Source organism: Poecilia reticulata, linkage group LG7 (genome assembly GCF_000633615.1).
Source record: "Poecilia reticulata strain Guanapo linkage group LG7, Guppy_female_1.0+MT, whole genome shotgun sequence".
Classification (NCBI taxonomy): domain Eukaryota; kingdom Metazoa; phylum Chordata; class Actinopteri; order Cyprinodontiformes; family Poeciliidae; genus Poecilia; species Poecilia reticulata.
Genome location: NC_024337.1, coordinates 28,140,550 through 28,160,101, shown reverse-complemented (window position 1 = coordinate 28,160,101; position 19,552 = coordinate 28,140,550). Strand labels below are relative to the sequence as shown.

Genomic DNA, 19,552 nt, shown 5'->3' with positions numbered 1-19,552 from the left:
CACGTCAGCTTTCGGACAAAATTTTAATAGAGAAAGCGATGGGGGGGGGATGCAAGCACAGCGAACGTGCTGTTAGAGTGAAATGCTTCCCTTTCAGAAACTGATCCTGCTTTCGTTCCACCTGCTCGATTGCTGCAGCCCAGGTTCGCCGAGACTTCTAAGAACGAGGGCGAAACCTCCTGTCCTCCTCAGAGGAAACGTTCACTTTGAAGAAAGTTGATCTTCATCTGCTGTCTGAAGCCCATTTCTCCCTCAGCAATCCTAAATCATTGTTGTTTTTTTTACACATTTTTTAAATAACATACTCCTTTCAAAGACAGAAGACTCTTAATCGTTTAATTCCTTTTGTTCATTCTTTTGTGTTTTTTTTTTTTTAACCTCCATACTCTTAAAGACAGGGGGCGCACTGGAACTTCCTCCACCTTTTGCACGTCTTTGCACGTCTGGCTCCATGTCCTGCCTCAAGAGGAGACCCCACTGCCCACATCTGCTACTGCTGCTGCTGCTGCTGCTTCCACAGGAGCAAATCCACATCAGTATTAAAAGAGAAACAGAAAAAAAAAGAAAAGTGCCACCAGCAAGTCCCGTCTCAGCTCTGTGACTCCACACCCGGTGCACCGCGGCTCTCACCTCCACACCCGTCCTGCTTCAACGTCGGCCTTCGCTCATCACAAAATGTCCTAAAAATACACTTGAATTACATTTGTGTGTGGAAAAAAAAACAAACATACATTCCCTCGCTCACAAACCTGGATTAGCGAAAATAAAACAGATTTCTTGTTTTTCAGTGTGCAAGGACTTGCTGAGTTAAGATAGGATAACTGTGATTGTCTAAGAAGTTTTAGTTTTTTGTTTTGTTTAGTTTTTTTTTTACTTTGAAGCGCCTGTGCATGCTTTTTGGAAGTGCAGCAGATGTCTGCATACAGGCTAGTAGAAGAAAAATATACAGACATAACCCAACAGGTCATAAGCAGAGCCAACATCAGGAGCAGAGTTAAGGATTTTAGCTGCAGTTTGGGCCTCTTATTAGCTACAACGCTAATTATGTTTACTGAAAACTCTCTTAGAAATCTGCAGCCAGCTAAAGGATCGAAACAGGCTGAGGAAAAACATGTGGACATTAAAGATCGACTTCTTCCTGCTCATCACACGAGCATCACATGTAACGTGTTAATTCCCACATTACATGATGCTTAGCTCGTTCCAGCCGTGGCTACTTATGAGAGGCACAAACCAGCTCATAAATCATCACATTGTCATGACACGGGATTTCCATTTTCCGTCTTAGTTACCCATCTAGTTTTTCTCAAGGTGCAGATTTGAGCCGTGAGCGGTCGAACCCGAGCGCAGAGGCGAATCTGAAAATCCCAGCAGCTTTCACTCGCAGTCCATAAATGACATATAGATGATCAGAAGGCAGGGTAGTGCCTTTTACCTTGGAGACATTTCTGATTTAGAAACTATCGAATTTTAAAAGAGAACAACATGCGAGGAGTGCGGAGAAAACTTTTGCCTTATTAAAAACCTGTGGAGCTTCTACGTGATTTTTATTTAGCGTTTTTAAGGAGTTCCGCTGATTTTTCTTTTTGCGTTTGAAAGCACATTAACATCTCTTTCCCTCAGAAAGAGGGGTGTCTTGTTCTGGTCGACCTTATTTTCAAGCCTTTTTTTTATTATTATTAAAAAAGTCTGAATTGATATTTAAACCAATTCCTTCCAAATGTCTGTAACACTGAGGGGGAACAAAAATAGGAGCAAATCCCTATGAAACCTGCATTTAAAAATGGCAGAAGACTTCTTTAAAGGAAAAAGTACAATAGATAAGGGTTAAAAATGTCTGTATACTGTATTTTAGAAGTGAGATACTGTATTGCTAGTGTTGCTGTGTACATGGCGATGGAGTCTGTAGATAAAAACTTGACTGATCTTTCATACTTGACCGGGTTTCTTTCTGCATTGCGTCTTAAATGACGTCTCATTGAAAAAGACAGGGAACAGAAACAATGTGCACTTTCCCAATATCATCTGACGTATATGAGAGAGAGAGTGTGTGTATGTGTGTGTGTGTGTGTCTAACAGCGATATTTGGCTTTCAAGGTGCAACAAGATTCATCTTCTGTAAGAATCCCAAACGATTGACTTTTTTAAAAAAAATAATTTTTTTGTAAATGTCGCCTCCACTGTATTTTTACTCTTTCCATCCACGTTTGGGATTTAATATATTTTTTAGGGGTTTCATTGATATTTTCCCCTCTGATGCATTTTTCATCCGAAGCTGTTTGATTTCTAAAGCAGCAACACAACCACAGACCACTTTTCACCGAGGCCGTGTACACGAGCCAGTCATTTGGTTACTCATGAATAACTGTGTGATAATTGCTTTGTCGCCACTGTTTCACTCAAACGACTTTTAATAAAGTTTTATAATTTCATGTTGGCCTTCAAGCCTTTTCAGTAGACCTTGGTGCTATTCAATAAGGTGCCGTACACAGACTTATATTCGTCAACATCATTGCAAAAAGGTTTCATCCTGGATGTCCTTTTTGGTGTAAACATTTCCATTTGCATTGTAAAGTAAAGACTTTCACTTTGTCAGAGCTTACGTTCGGTTTTCATTGTCAGTTTCTATCAGCTCTTAAGATCTGATGCAAAAATCTCAACGGAAACGATGCAACCCTTCTCATCTTTTTTGCCTTTTTTTCCACTTGAAAATTCACATTTCACACCTCCAAAGTTGTTCTAAGCACAAAATGTCGAGATGAGGCAAAGAAAAGGGATCATTTCACACAAATAAAAAAAAAAGTCAAGGGTCCACTCTGTATACCTCAACAGTTTGTCCACTATGCATCGTCGAGCTGCAGCAAAAACACATTCTGGACTAGTCAGTGGTGCGATAACCTCTAACAACATGTCTTACAAAAAATAAAAACACTGTCACTCTGTCATTGGATGTGTTTCATGTCGAATAAAATCGCTTTGTCAGACATTCTTCTGGCTTTTTTCTCTTCCATCCTGATGCGCCTGTAGAGCTTACTAAATACCGCCTTCCTGCCACCAGGGGTCGCTGTTTCTGCTTTATAAAGCAAAACAAAAACGCCACATTAAGCCAACACGAGGTCTCTGCCAAGTGGGATTAATGAAGAACTACAGATATTCATACTTAGTAAGGCTGTTTGTTTGTTAGTTTTTTTTACTTAATCACTTACAATTTTTGTTGCACTATTTACTTTTAAATATTGCGTTTTCTTTATTTTCTAGATAATTAAACGCTCTTGAACAAACTAGCTCCTCGAGTCGCTCTTAATAAAGTCACGCAAAATGGACTGAATAAAACTTGACTTTTTGAGAGATTCTGGATTTCTTTTAGTATTTTATCCATTAAAGAAGGAGTTTAGGTCTGAGAAGCTCTAAAATTAGCACTTGAGAATTATAAATAAGAAGATGACAAAAAAAAAAGCATTTAGCCATTTAGCTAGCGGTTTATGGTGTCCAACTGTCCTCAGTGGCCTGTGTCCTGCCGGTGTTAGATTCGTCTCTGCTTCAACACACCTGGATCAAATGGCTGAATTGAATGGCATAAACATCTCCAGACGCCTGCTAATGAGCCATCATTAGATTATGTCAGAGCAGGGATGCTGTGTCTTGGTAGCTTTGTAGCTTTGCCGTATTCCATTTACATGTCCTGAACCCTGCTGTTGTTTATAGCCCAACCCTGCTGTGAATGTCTTCACAACGTTGTCCCTGACCCGTCCGCTGTGTTCCTGGGTCTTCATGACGGTGTTTTGTTCACTAATGTTCGCTAACAGACCACCGAGGCCTTCAAAGAACATCTGAATTTATAGTGAGATTAAATAGGTGGACAACATTTATTACAGATAAACCGTAAATCAATCACAACCCCTGGGAGATGTAGGTTTAAAATAATCTCATAATCTTAACACATGTTAAACATTGCATATTCTTTCAGTCTGTATAAATGATGTGCTATTTTCAGCTTGTCTATCACATAACATGAAAATGAAATGTGAAATCCTGATTGAGAGCTGTGATTGCACCCAATGGTACGTTTGCTAAATACTGACTTGAAAGGAGTGAATATTTATGCAATCAACTATTTCATGTTGCACTTTTTTTTATATAGAAATCAGTTTTCACCTTGACATTAAAGGACTTTTGTTTTGTAAACGTTTTAGTCAAAAAAAGCTCAATTTTGTTGATCATTATTGCTTTGTAAAAAAGCATTATACCTTTTAAATCAACCGTAAATTATAAATGAACCAAAAATATCGAAATGTTTTTAACCATTTGTAAAATAAAGACAGCACGCACAGCTCATGTTTGCATAGTGGTTAAGTGATTCTGTCTTTTGCAAGAAAAAGAGTGAATGTCTCAGAACAGCATCAAGGCAGCAAATATCCGAACTAATATCAGACTGCTGAAGAGCCTGTGTGAAGAAGCTCTATCTTTCAGCTGATTTTCTGCTAACCACTTTCCAAACGCGCTGGTTTTCGAATAGACTCCTGGTCTATGGGGGTGTCCACAGCTCTCCCCGAAGCTCGTCACTCCTATAAGGTAATATTGGTCGTCTTTCTCACTGTAGCACTGCAGTGGACTTCCGCTGTCGCCCTGCACCATCACCAGGGTGTTAGACTTGAGTAACTGAGCAGCTTAGAAACGTACAAAAATGTAAAATAATCACCCAACCTGACAAGTGTCAACTCCTCCAGTGAGCATTCCGGCACAGAGCATGTTTTCTGTGATCAGCCCGTTGTACCAGTGTTTCTGGTTGCACCTGAGCGTCTCAATGAGCTCCAGCTCAGCCTCCTGCAGCATGTCCACTGCTCCACCTGCCAGAAATGCAAGCAGCAAGACAACCTAACTTAACAACATGAAATAAGTGACTGCACAAATATTCAGCCCTTTCAAGTCAGTATTTAGTAGAGTCATATCTTTAACCGCTGTGTGGACGGGTGTCAGTTTGCACATCTGAACACTAAAATTTTGGTGGGTGGTTGAGTGGATGGATGGATGGATAGCCAGGAGGCTGTCTAATTGTAAATATGACATGAACAAAAACTTTTATATTCATATTTTATTATAAATGCATGCTTTTCTGCACGCCTAAGGGGGAGAGGGGGTTACCATGATACCAACCTTTGTAGTTGATGCTCCCCCAGCCGGTGATGAAGCAGTTGCTCAGGTTTAGGGCAACCTGGTGGTTTATGCTCATCGGAATGCAACACGGCTGAATGTAATTTGTGAATTTGAGGGGGCTCTTGAGCATCAGGAGCGCCACGTCGTTGTTGGATGAGTTGAAGTCGTAGCGCTCGTGTATGATGACGTTTTTGACGCCGCGTCTCTGGGAGTGAGGCCCAGGCTTGGACAGCGCTGTTATTCCCACCAACACGGTCAAGAAGCTGCTGTGCCATCTGAACAGAAAACCAAATTAATCCAAGTCTCTGCTGATGATGTTGACGAAGATGCCATATCAAAGCAAACTTGGTTTCGCAATCCCTCTTTTGGTTTTCGTCACAAACTCTGTGCTTGATTCTTTTGTTTTCTTCTCTACCACTTTGTATTCTCTGAAGACCGACTGTATTAAGTTGGACTCACATGTAATTGTGGTAGCAGTGCGCTGCAGAGACAACCCACTTGTTGCTGATGATCGTCCCTCCACAGAAGTGCGTGCCCAGGAACTGGATGCTGGCCTGCCAGGGCCACGCTCCCTCAGGGGCATCTCGGCCACCAATTATCCGGGATGCCCCAGGCGGCACTGCTAGTTTCCGCTTCCCACAGCCTGGTCAACAAAATAATAATAATTATAATCATAATAATAAAAAGCTTCTGCATGAAAATAAAAACCATGTCATGTTTTAGATGAGGTGTTGGTAAAAGTTTGACATAAGTTTTTGAATGTGGGACTCAACCACAGAACTAAAGCAAAGTGTCTTGTGAAGATACTCAAGCTGGCAAGATAGTGTCTTTATCCAAATACTCTACTGATATTTGCTGAAAGGTCAACCAGAGAGGAAGAAGCCATCCAAAAGCAACACAAAAAGCCAGATTACTGTTTGCAGATGCCCTCAGTGGCAAACACCTTCATTTTTAGAAACATGTCCTGTGGGGCTAAAGCTGGAGCAATTGCCTCTGGAGGAAAAAAAAAGGAGAAACTTGCGAACCTGAGAACATCTTCTTAACTGTGAAGTAAGGGCTGACTAGTCCACAATGTCCCACAATTTCTGCTAAAGCACACCGTGTTTATTTTAAGAAATATCCTGGGTTTTAAGTGTCTGACACAATCCTCTTTAATCAAATATTGCTGTTCTTTGACAGTGAAAAAACCCCCAAATAATCATAGATCCTCCACCAAACTTACCAGTGAGCACACACAACACAACGCACACACGTCTAAAGTCCAGGGTTTCCCCCAGTGTATTATAAGCCTGGCAGGCCACCAGGCTTTACTTGTGCCCCCACCAGACTAAGCATTGCTTATTTATTTAAGTCTTTTTAAATGTTTGCATTTTTTAAGACTTTGTAGTTGGTGTTCAGGCGTTAATCTTCCAATCTCTCAATGACACATGATTATCAAGTGATATTTCCAAGTTTCCTGTCAACTTTAAACATTTTTTTAAACTCAAAAACACGACGGGCTGTTGGATGAGTGACTGCCCTGGCGCCCAACCACCGTTTTCAGGGGGAAACCCTGTAAGTCTTTACAGGGTTATAAGCCTACTTATATTTGATAGGTTAGAAAATCTCCTCCAAAACATATAAATAAAAACAGTTGACATGTCGTATGGTTGCTATGGAGACTTAGTGACCCAACAGGCCTCTGTTTTCTGCTATTTTCTAACAGCAAGCTTTGGCAATTGTGTTATTATTATCAGTATTTTAATTATTATTATTATTAATAAATTATTATTATTATTATTATGTGTCATGCCCAGATAAACTTAGGAATTTGGACTGCCAGGAATTTAAAAGTAGTTCACTCTGACATTTATACCCTGAGAAAACAAAAACACACGGATTACTAATTAAATGTTCCCAGAAACTCAGATCAATGTGAAACAGTAATTATTTCTTGAGGTAAAGTTCCCCCACATCCATACTGACTTCATAAAGTAAAATTTAAATCACAGGTTAGATAAAATAAATAAACAAATTTGTGTACATATCGTTACCTGGGTTCCCAAAAAATATGCACAACTGTCTGATGATGCATATGAACAATGAATGGATCATCAGATAGATGGAACTGAGTTGTTATTTGGGATCCGGTCCCAATTAGCAACTCAGAAACACAGAATTAGGACAACTCTGTTTCTTTCTCCTTTTTTTTCTTAAGTCCAAAACGAGCAAAGGTTCTATAACTCTGCACTTCTTTCTTTCTTTCTTTTTTTTTTTTTTTTTTAAAGATAAGTGTTTTACAACATAACTTTCCAACCCGTTTGTAACTTACTCTGATTTGAAGTGGCGGCCAAACACAAGACGCCTAATAACTGTAGCAAAATCTTCAGACCCATCATCAGTTTGTATCAGGACTCCTGCTAAAGACTTTTTCTTTTCTTTTTTTTTTAAAGGTAAACCAAAACAATTCCTCCCTTGACGTCATAATCAATTTAAACTGATTGGTGAAATCTTAAAACTCGTAAAACTCGTACATTTCAGTAAGTAGAAAGTTTCATTCAACTGAGTGAAAGCTACATTTCATCATATTTGTTCAAATACGAAGTTTACTGAGGTTTTTTTTTTTTTTTTTAAATGTGTTTCATTAGTCACATCCTCTTATGTAGGCTATATCTAAATTATATTTAATGTGATTTATCACGCATAAAATATATATTGTTTATTTCCTTTGAGCACGATCATGCAGTTTGACTGTCGTAAAACTGAAAGCCCAGAAACAATAAATTCCTGCACTGAACTCGGTCGGCTCGCACTGAGTCAACCCGTTCAGTCAGACAGATTAATAATAAAAATAAAATAATAATTAAAAAAAAACCTTCGTGTCTCCTGATCGGGATAATCATTCGCTCTGTGGGGTTTTGCAGGAGCTGCAGGCCTGAATGACCTTTAGGATTTCTACTCCGAGGCGCACTCCCCGACACTCCCTCACATTCTGCTGAGAGTCATCAATTATGCAGGGAAGCTGCTGCTCGCACTGAGGGGGGAAAGATATAGCAGCAACAATATGGCGACAACCGCAGTTCCTCCTCAACCTTTCCCACATCTGCAGTCCTGCACCGACTCACCGGATTCACTGTAACCGTCGCATAAGTGAGTATCATTCATATTTGCAGCGGGTTCGGGATGAATCGTGGCTGGAAGGTGGGTTTTTATTTTTTTTTTTGTTCCTTCAGTGCTCTGAATGTCGCAGCGCCGCTCGCTGCTCCGCGTCTTCTCTTTTTATATATTTATATAGATTTTTTTTGGAGCGGGAAGGAAGAGGTGTCAGCGCCTTCTGACAAATCTGTCATCTGGATTAGAGCAAAGGGAAGATTTATATTTTGTGTGGATTATGCGGAAACGTTGGAACCCGTCGAACAGTTTGATAAAAAAAAAAAAAAGAAAAGATTTCTAAGTGAGGTTTGGTTTGGTTTAGGGCGCAGCCTGCATTGAAAATCTGCAATTTTCTTGCATCCTTTTTTTTGTTGTTGATGTTGTTTGTCTCACTCGTGGGGATGCATTCGAAGCAGAAGGCTTTCAGAGGAAGGATGTGTAAGTATAGCCATGATGACAGTGAAGAAATGCCCGATCCTCCAGGTGATCTTAGTGTGGCAGTAACCGTCCTCAGCTGATCTAACGGGATGTCTTCATGCTACAAAACTATATGTGCTGCTTTATTATTCCCCCCCCCCCCGTTTCGCTTTAATTCTCCGCGCTGTGTTTTTGCACACACTCACACAGACGCTTATTGATTTGGCAGTCGACATGGCTCCTCGGGTGTGGTGCAGATGCTCTGCGCGCAAAAACGCACAGAATGTACTGAGGGAGAAAAAAACAACATCGCATTTTGATGCATTTCTCCACCGCGTTATCTCCAGGCTTGTGTTTGTTGGGAGTGATTTATCTTGGGGGGGAGGGGGGGGGAGAAAAAAATAGGTGGAAACGCGCAAGTCTGGCGAACCCGTGTCTCCCAGCGTGACATTTGAAACATACAAACCACCCACTGCAGCAGTGCTGCTTCGGCCGCTTTGGTTGGAGCGGGCCACTTCTCTGCGCAGTATCACCTCCAGCTCAGAGGCGGACCAGGACTTTACCTGCTTGATGAAATATTTAGCAAAATGACAGATGACGGCGACTCGAGGCCCATCTTCTGTCTGATAGTTTTTTTTTTTAATTTTTTTTTTTTTATAGCAAACACTTTCTTCAATACGGTTTGCCAGTTTCAGCGAAAACACACCCAGGATGTGATCGGATAACCCAGCTAGGATGACTCAGGTTGAATCGTTAGCCTGCATGTTGATACTTAGGAAGCGTACGTTTTTATTTTTAATTCAATCTGATTTGCCTCAGCCCCTACCCCCTCTCTTTCCAAAGCACCCGCGCGTTTACGCATTCACGCGCGCCTCGCACGTGTTTGTGCGCGTGCGTTGGCGCGGTGCTGAAGCGGACAGCGCCAGCAGAGCAGCAGCAGAAGGTTCCGGGGTCCATTTTATAAAACGCTCGCCCCGGTGTACACTGCGCGCTTGTTTGCCTTCTCTCCTCTTTTCTGCGTGTATGGGTACGTTCCTTTGCTCCCTCTCATCCCAGGTCGGACAGATTCAGGTGTTTTTTTGTTTTTTGTTTTTTTTTTCCTGCCTCACACGTCGAGCATTTGCAATTAGAGCGTTATGCAAGAGGGGAGCAGGGGAGTGACGGGCCTTGTGTTTCAGATATGGCTGACGGTCCTGTTCAGGCTTTATCCACCTTCCCTTAGTCACTAGCTGAAACATGCAGGTGCTTCGTCGTTTTGGTAACGTCAGAAAGTTCATATGTTTCAGCAATTAATGCCAAAAAGGGAAGCTCGTGTGGCATCGATTCATTACACTCAGAGTCAAATGTCTTAATTGTTTATTTCTGTTAGTCTAAACCATTATGACTTACAGTTTCTAGAGTATTACGTGAGAATAATAATAAAATATGCTTTTAATAACAAAGAAATATTATCCTAATATGGCCTAAAGACTGCTGACCTGATGGTGGCCCGGCACACAGTCATATCATCAACAAACAGTTATTTATATAATATTTTACAACACCCAAAAGACAACCAAAGTGCTTGACAGCAAAAATAAAACAGAAGTAAAGAAGAATCCACAACAAGTAAACTGAAAGCATGTAGTCACAGTGCTGCTAGTTATTAAAATGTATTTAATTCAGTATGTTTTAAGTGCAGACAGAGTCCTAGGTCTACAATAGGGGGTTAACTGGTGGGTAGCAGGTTCCACTCATTTCATCCCTGGCAAAAAAAAAAAAGATCTTTAGCCACAAAAGGACATTACTAAAGAAGTTTGATGTTCACAAAGTGCTACTTATTAATTGACGTGTGGCAGAAAAAGGGATTCAAACATTAGGGAGAACAATAGCTTGGAGGAGATTCAAAAAGATGGCAGCTGGAGTCAGATGTGTCCTACAACGGTCTGATTCCTCATCCAGAAACAAGGCATCTTATCTGGGCTGCGGAAAAGAGGACTTCAGTGTTGCTCAGTGGACCAGAAGTCCTTCTCAGATGAAAGTAAAAGTTTGCCTTTTAGTGTTAAGTCAAGATCCCAGAAACTGGAGAAAGTGTGGAGAGGAACAGAATCCAAGCTGGTTAAGGTTCAACGTGACGTTTCCACAGTCAGTGGCGCTTTAGGAGGCCATCGTTTTCTGCTGATGTTGGTCTATTGTATTTGATCAAGTTGAATGCCATCTACCAGGAAGCTTTACAGCACTCCACACTTCCTTCTGCTAAGAATCTTTATGGAGATCCTGATTTCATTTACAGTAGGACTTGTTCACGTTACCAAAAAGATGCCCCACAAAAATCTGGTTCAATGATCCTGGTTTCCTCTGTTTTGCCATCAAACTCACCTGGCCTAAACTCCAATCTGTGGAGCATCATCAAGCTGAACACCAGACCCAACGATGCACACCAGCTGAAAGTCAATGTTAAAGTAACTAAGACTTTCTTAACACCTCAGCAGAATAACAAATCTCCTGCGTGCCATGCTTCATTTATACAGCAATGTATGTAAAAAGAGGCCAAACCAAGTATTGAGTCCATACGCTACATGTGCAAATGTTGCAGAAGGCTGACATTCTTTTTTTATTAAAAAGTGTAGAAGTGTAGAAGATCAGTAGCAGGAAGTGGTGAGCTTCTCTCATATTGGTGATAGAAATATGTTTTAGCAGCAGATGCATCCTTTCCTATATATTATCACTAAAAAAAGGAATTTAATTGTTGATTTGCATTTCCTTATGTACTTCTATGTGGTAATTGAAAAATCTGCAGAATGTGGTATTAACCAATTAATTGCTAGAATAATTGATTCCTAAAATAATCGATAGCTGCAGCCCTGTGTTCGTCCATCACTGTGTGGTTTAGTTTGCAGAGAGGATCATCAGGACTTAGCTTCCCTCCATCCACAACTTAAACATGCTTAGAGTCAGAAAAAGGGCGGCTAACATCCCTGCAGATCCCACACATGCTGGATCCAACCTGTTTAGACTTCTTCCTTCAGATCAACACAACAAAGCGCTGCCATACAGGCAGCTTTCCCCCTCAATCTGAGCCACTCTGCTGTGAAACAAAATAATCAGATCTGCATTGTGATCAACTGCTTTTAAAAATATGAAAATATATTGGGAACATATCTTTTTAAATTTTTTAGAATGTTTTTCAGGTTTCTCCTTCATGCTCCTTCCTCTTTCCTTCTTCAGCAGCTTGAGCAGGTGTCCTGATACTAGAAGCCATGTCAGAGAAAGAAAAAAAAACCCTGAGTCATGCAGCCATTAGGCCTTTCTGTCAACACTTCCACAGCTCTTGAAAAAAATGATAATGAGTGAAACAGGGGATCACTGCAGAGCCTTCTGTCCTTCTCGAAAAAAAAAAAAGTAGAAATCCTGCTTAGTCGTGTGTTTCTGCTGCATGAAATGACTGCACTAAAATGATAAAATATCATGATGTCCATAGCTTTTGTTTGCTCCTGTTATAGAAATGTTAAATGCAGTAAATGAGCCGAGTTCTTCAAATACAAAATACAGACACAACAAAATGTGAACCCTTAACGAAAACAATTTTTAATCTAACTCGTGGAGTTTTCTGTGGTCTTAAAAAGCTCATCAAACTGTCGTAATCCAGATTTTTAAACTTAGCTCAACGACAGCAAATGCTTTTATGCACATGTTGCTGCTATTGTTGTATGCTCAGAGCACACAAGTCAGCAGAATTTTTTTAGCAAAATGTGCATAGTCACAAAAACGTGTGCAGCATTAACCAAGCTGTTTATTAACTAGATTTTGCAGATTTTTGAACATCTGTGTTACCATGCAGCTGACCAATAAATAAGCATATTTATTGGATAAAGCAAATAAAATCTACTAGAAAATACATACGTTTGAGGATAAGTCGCTGCCTCTTCTAATATATTGATAAACTTACAGAAATAAAGACTGCTAAGAGGGCATACTGTCTGATTCAGAGGAGAAATTGCAGTCTGTTCATCCTAATATTCAGATATATTCATTTATATCCACCAGACATGAAGAGAGTTCATATGATTTAAATAATGGTTCAATATTTTAAATTAGGCTTAGGGTCATTAAGAGCTTGTCGGTAAGACAGCCTTCGCAATAGCACGATCTATATGATTTCACCTAAAACAGAAAAACAAGGATTATTCCCAGGGTTGATGAAATGACATCAATTTTTTATTATTACAGCTTTAATACTTCTATCAGAACCGTATGTTGTTGTTTTTGATTTTGCGTTAGTGGTTAAAGCCAAACAATTTTTTTCAATTTAACCTTTATTTTACCAGGATAAAAAGCCCATTTAGATTAAAAACCTCTTTTTCAAGGGAGTCCTGGCCAAGAGGCAGCAACAAATCAATAAGTATTTTAAATATGTGTGTACTTTTGAAGAGCATAATCAGTTAATAAGCACCTTTTTGGTTGATTTGGTTGAGTTGTAGGTAGGTGTGCGCATTTATCATATTGTTTATCATTTATCGAGAAAAAATTCTTATGAGAATTTTAATTCATCATTGTCTCAATAAATTTCAATTGATGATGATGGACTGACAGTATTATCAGAAAAGCTTTTTCTATTTTCTCCAACGTTTGTTCCATTAGGGCATTAATAAATGTCAGTAAATTGAAAAATATGACTAAATGCAGTTAGTTTGTGCAGCTTAGTGATAATCACACTTATCTGGCCTAGTTCAAATGAGAATGTTTCTCAAAAGCTGTATTTGTTTGAAGGCTGCGTCATGCAGTCACACCCACACAGTTACCTAAAAAAAAGAAGTAATAAATCATTTTAGCATAATTTTGTTTTTTCAATAGTACCACAAAATATCATGATAAAATTCTTTCACAAATGTGTTTGCTGCGTTTATTAAACGCCGCCGTGCTTCATGACCTCATCGCCTTCTGTTCTCGCAGAGCTGCTATTGTGGATGGGACAAACCTAATGACCAAGTAGCTGCAGGATGAAAACATGGCTGCACCCCTTATTGCACCGCCAGGACCTGATAGCTTCAAGAAGTTCACGAGGGAATCTTTGGTGGTCCTTGAGCAGCGCTTCAAAGAGGAGAAGAACAAGAAGCCACCCAAGCAGGACAGCAGTTACCGCGACGACGATGACGAGAATAAGCCCAAACCCAACAGCGACCTGGAGGCCGGGAAGAGCCTGCCCTACATCTATGGGGACATCCCTAAAGGAATGGTGGCGGTACCACTGGAGGATTTGGATCCGTTCTACCTGAACTCTCAAAAAGTGAGTTTTAGAAGACCCTCCTCTAAGGGCCTTTCGATTTGTTTTACTTTTGATGAGAACTGGATGGATGTTTCTGGTTGGTGTGGTTCGCCTGGGTGCCGGGACGCTCCGATTAGACTTTTCTTGGCCAATATCGACATTGACAGATTTTTATTCTTGAGACTAAAATACTTGAAAGAGAAGAAAATGTGCTGCTGGTATTTTTGATAGAAGCAGTGGTTTTTAATGCAAAAGGAAAAAAAAGGTTTTTTTAAATAAACTCGCATGGAAAGAGCATGCCGTTTGTTGATAAGTTTGACTGTAAAGGGGGGGGAGTTTTGTGTTTTGGATAAATTTTTTTGAAAATCAAATGTTTTAGTACTTCACTCAAAAATCAGAGGAAAACTAGTCACAGACAAATGTCTGTGTCCTGCAACACCAGGACACAGACATTTTCAGACGATACCAATCCAGATTGTTAGAGAAAAAGTAAACTACTAACACCATTAGTTGAATTTTAGATATTAACTACTTCTGTCACGTAAAAGTGCGTTTCAGCATGTATTCAGCACGGTTTTAGGGATTGGTTGCTCTTTCTCAAGCTGCCAGAATCACAAATTAGATATATTATAGACTGGGGATTTGATTATACATGATATCAATCACATTCCATTTCACTCTTCGTGCTTGGCCTGTTTTTCCTTTATATGCTACCTAAAAGGCTCTCTTTGTTGTTTGTTGGAGTTTTTGACATGAGAAAATCTCTGTGATGATCAATCAGGTTCATTGCAACCGAATGGTAGCATTATTTCAGCTGAATTTTTTGCTATGTGCGGCGTTTCCAGTTATTTTGGTAATCTGTTTCATTTGAGCACAATAATATTTCTTTAAAGGAGCGAGAGGAGAGCCACTGTCTCTGACTTGCTCTCTGGGGTCCTTGGGGAAAAGGTCAGGGACAGCTAAGGTTGAAAACCTCCTGTTCCACATGACGGCGCTTCCAAATTGTTCTGGAGTTAATCCGCTGCAGGAAGAGGAAGCAGAGAGGACTGTCGTTGTCTTACAGGAGGACACGTGTCTCTCTGGGGTTTCTGTCACGCCTCGCGTCACGTCAGCGTGTGCGAGGAGGCCCAGGTGTGACCTTGGCTGGCTCCGACTGTAATCGGCGACGGGTCATCCTGAAACAGCTGAAGGAGACCGAGGTTGTCTTAATGTGGGATGAGTCAGACTGAGCACGAGGGAGAGCTGTTTACAGATGTCACAAGTAGAAATGACATGATTTAAAAAAAAAAAAACCCAGCCGTCCTTTATTCACCCTTGCGTGGAAGCTAGGAAAATGTTTCCTAAAATGGCTCTCAGTGAACTTTCCAGCAGAAATGAAGTCTTCTTCTGTGACTTGTTCAACATAGAAATGTAAATAAAAATGTAAACAAATCACATACTAATTGTAGGAAATGCTGCGGAAATGTATGCACGTCCATGCGTTCTGGACAGCGGAGCTGGTAACGATGTGTTTAGTCATAATCAGGTGAAGTGATCGGTGTTGATTAGGTGCATGTGTGAGCGAGCGAGGGGGGTGCCCTGCGCTCCTCTTCCTTCTCCGTCTGTCTCCGTCTCATACCTCCCCGTCTACTCTCCGTGCACGCTGCCTGTTATGTAACGCACCAGCCCGGCGCACAAGGAGGAGACACGATTCAAATGACACGTGGAAAACATGGTCCAGCGTTAATTGGGGCTAGTTTATTTTCCATCTTCTTTCATACCTTCATCTTTTTTTTCCCCTCTTCATATCTCCTCTGTTTTGGTCTCGAATGCACTCTTTCTGGTTCGATTCGACTTTTGTGCAAGTCCTGTTTCGCTCTTTGTGCTTCCGGCAAATCCAATTATGGTCCATCAACCCAGCCTCATTCCAAAGGGAGAGCTGATGCCGCTTCGGATGTCGAGTGGCGCCGTGACGTCAGATCAGGTGTTGACCTTGGTGGTTGAGCTGTGTGTCTTTGTTGTCCACAGTCTGCAGGACGGAGGGAGGGGTTAGTTTGTTCAGATTCTTCTTTCACCACGACAGGGCCTAATTTGTGACTCTCACTTATATTGTGCCGTAGCAGAACTGGGTGATGATGCGGCGCAGTCCTCCCGTCCTGTTTTTAACTGTTGATTTTTAAGGAGTTGGAGGGACATTAAGCGACAGAGGGAAGGAAAGGGATGAAATGGACTACATGTGCAGGGAGGCATGAGCGCACCTGCTAACCTTCCTGTTGCAGCTTATTGGCTGAAGAATGCTTAAAATATAAAGATGCACCGATGGGGCTTTTTCCTGGCCTAACATAATTTTTGGTTTTTCTCTCAGGTTTAACTTGACAATTATTTTTCCTCTGGGCTATAATGCATGAAAAACACAATGTGTCAGGTACTAGTTTCAAATGTAGCAAAAAAACAAAACAAAACAGAAATTGCACAATTATCACAATTTATGCAACATATTTATCCCTAACTTTCAGTAGATTTTTATGAACCCTTTAAGGCCTGTAAGGAAAACATATTCAGAATGGATGACAACATAAAATAATACATTTTACTCTACAATAAATTGTCCCAGACGTTATTGTGATAAATGATAATACCGGGGACACGGTCGAACGCCTTCTCCAAGTCCACAAAACACATGTAGAGTGGTTGGGCGAACTCCCATGCACCCTCCAGGACCCTGCTGAGGGTGTAGAGCTGGTCCATTGTTCCACGACCAGGATGAAAACCACACTGCTCTTCTTGAATCCGAGGTTCGACTATCCAACGGACCCTCCTCTCCAGGACCCCTGAATAGACCTTACCAGGGAGGCTTAAGAGTGTGACCCCCCTGTAATTGGAGCACACCCTCCGGTCCCCCTTTTTAAACAGGGGGACCACCACCCCAGTCTGCCAATCCAGGGGAACTGCCCACGATGTCCATGCGATATTGCAGAGTCGCGTTAGCCAACACAACCCTGCAACATCCAGAGCCTTAAGGAACTCCGGGCGGATCTCATCCACCCCCGGAGCCCTGCCACCGAGGAGCTTTTTGACCACCTCGGCGACCTTGTCCCCAGAGACTGGAGAGCCCAACCCAGAGTCCCCAGGCTCAGCTTYCTCAACAGAAGGCATGTTGGTGGGATTGAGGAGGTCTTCGAAGTATTCCGCCCACCGGCCCACAACGTCCCGAGTTGAGGKCAGCAGCACACCATCCCCACTATAAACAGTGTTGGTGCTGCACTGCTTCCCCCTCCTGAGACGCCGGATGGTGGACCAGAATCGCCTCGAAGCCGTACGGAAGTCTGTCTCCATGGCCTCTCCAAACTCCTCCCWCGCCCGAGTTTTTGCCTCAGCGACCACCCGAGCCGCATGCTGCTTCGCCCGCCGGTACCCATCAGCTGCTTCTGGAGTCCCTCAGGCCAAAATGGCCTGATAGGACTCCTTCTTCAGCTTGACAGCATCCCTCACCGAAGGTGTCCACCAATGGGTTTGAGGGTTGCCGCCGCAACAGGCACCAACAACCTTGCGGCCGCCTCGGCAATGGAGGCACGGAACATGGTCCACTCAGACTCGATGTCCCCATCTCCCCCGGAACGTGTTCGAAGTTCTGCCGGAGATGGGAGTTAAACCTCCGTCTCACAGGGGACTCCGCCAGACGTTCCCAGCAGACCCTCACTACACGCTTGGGCCTGCCAGGTCTGACCGGCTTCCTCCCCCACCACCGGAGCCAACTCACCACCAGGTAGTGGTCAGTGGACAGCTCYGCACCTCTCTTCACCCGAGTGTCCAAGACATATGGCCGCAGATCCGATGAAACGATGACAAAATCGATCATCGAACTGCGGCCTAGGGTGTCCTGGTGCCAAGTATTGACACCCTTATGCTTGAACATGGTGTTTGTGATGGACAATCCGTGACAAGCACAGAAGTCCAACAACAGAACACCACTCGAGTTCAGATYGGGGGGGYCGTTCCTCCCAACCACGCCCCTCCAGGTCTCACTGTCATTGCCCATGTGAGCGTTGAAGTCCCCCAGTAGAACAAGGGAGTCCCCAGGAGGGGCACTCTCCAGTAGCCCCTCTAAGGACTCCAAAAAGGGTGGGTAATCTGAACTGCTGTTTGGCCCGTAGGCACAGACAACAGTCAGAACCCATCCCCCCACCCGTAGGCGGAGGGAGGCTACCCTCTTGTTCACCGGGGTAAACCCCAACGTACAGGCACCGAGATGGGGGGCAACAAGTATGCCCACTCCAGCCCGGCGCCTCTCACCGTGGGCAACTCCAGAGTGGAAGTACGTCCAGCCCCTCTCAAGGAGACTGGTTCCAGAACCAGAGCCATGTGTCGAGGTGAGGCCAACTATTTCTAGCCGGAACCTCTCAGCCTCGCACACTAGCTCCGGTTCCTTCTCCACCAGAGAGGTGACGTTCCACGTCCCAAGAGCCATCTTCTGCAGCCGAGGATCAGACCGCCAAGGTCCCCTCCCTCGGCTGCTGCCCGTTACACACTGCACCCGACCCTTTGGCCCCTCCGACAGGTGGTGAGCCCATTGGAAGGGGGATCCACGTCTCCTCTTCGGGCTGAGCCCAGCCGGGCTCCGTGGGTAAAAGCCCAGCCACCAGGCGCTCGCCATCGTGCCCCACCTCCAGGCCTGGCTCCAGAGTGGGGCCCCGGTGACCCGCGTCTGGGCGAGGGCACGCTAGATCCAAGGTTGTTSTTCATCATAAGGGGTCTTCAGGCTGCGCTTTGTCTGGTTCCTCACCCAGGACCTGTCTGCCTTGGGTGACCCTGCCAGGGGCATAAAGCCTCAGACAGCATAGCTCCTAGGATCACTGGGACACTCAAACCCCTCCACCACGATAAGGTGGCAGCCCAAGGACAGACTGCCACTTTTTTTGTACTGTTATATTTATTCAGAATGTACAACCATCCAAAATCTACATCCAGTGCACAATAGTACATAATTTTTTTGATTGAAAAAACAAACTACAAAAAATAAAACCCACCCACTCTCTCCATGTAGCAACACATACAGTAAAAATTGCATTTAGCATTGCACATGATGCATTTTTGAAAAGCTAGAAGTAAGAGAAAAGTAATACAACAAAAATATTGAAAGACAGTGAAGATCAATAACAATCAGTCTCTCAGGTCTAATATGGTTAAAGGCACTTTGCTCTTTTAAAAAGATTCATTTAAATCAGGCGTGTTGAAGCAGGGAAACGTTAACCCTTCAGGGTCAAACTTGACGACCCCTGCACTCTAAATGATTTGCTCAGTCCGAGTGAATCTTGCTCTTTTAGTTTAAGTGATTTGCATAGAAATATCTTACATAGTTAGTGGTGCCTGACACAATCATAAATATTTGTTTAACTGCAATTACTATAGATTTCCACCTACCCATATCAATGTTATTATTCACATGAAATATGAGCAAAGCAAGCAACGACAATCGTCAAATGGAAAAAGCACAGATTTAAGGAATGTATTCGGTGCCAGTGATACAAAACATTCCCTGAATGGCATCTGAGTGTTGTCGTCCTGCGTCCCTGCGCCACCGCCAGCTACCACCAGAGGGGGGTTTCCCCAGCTCCCTTCCGACGC

At 42.7% G+C, this 19,552-nt stretch overlaps 2 protein-coding genes across 8 annotated transcripts in view; one reads left to right on the top strand and one right to left on the bottom strand.

Moving 5' to 3' along the window:
- Positions 1-4,332: 4,332 nt before the first annotated feature.
- LOC103467305 (acrosin) lies at positions 4,333-7,583 on the bottom strand. The gene is made up of 5 exons (XM_008413562.1): positions 7,466-7,583; positions 5,614-5,797; positions 5,155-5,429; positions 4,705-4,847; positions 4,333-4,626 (listed from the first exon to the last, which is right to left on the bottom strand). Exons 1-5 carry the CDS (start codon positions 7,530-7,532, stop codon positions 4,390-4,392), a joined length of 906 nt encoding a protein of 301 aa, XP_008411784.1. The 5' UTR covers positions 7,533-7,583; the 3' UTR covers positions 4,333-4,389.
- A 461-nt stretch (positions 7,584-8,044) lies between these two features.
- Positions 8,045-19,552, top strand: part of scn8aa (sodium channel, voltage gated, type VIII, alpha subunit a) — a 63,626-nt gene continuing 52,118 nt past the window's right edge. For 4 of the 7 annotated variants that reach the window (XM_008413567.2, XM_008413563.2, XM_008413568.2 and 1 more), the window contains exons 1-2: positions 8,045-8,283; positions 13,636-13,969. In XM_008413567.2, coding sequence (XP_008411789.1) covers positions 13,691-13,969 — 279 coding nt within the window. In that variant the 5' untranslated portion in view covers positions 8,045-8,283; positions 13,636-13,690. Of the gene's footprint in view, positions 8,335-8,436; positions 8,725-9,706; positions 9,731-13,635; positions 13,970-19,552 lie in introns of those variants that run through there. The other 3 variants (XM_017305685.1, XM_017305684.1, XM_017305686.1) reach the window with 3 other exon arrangements.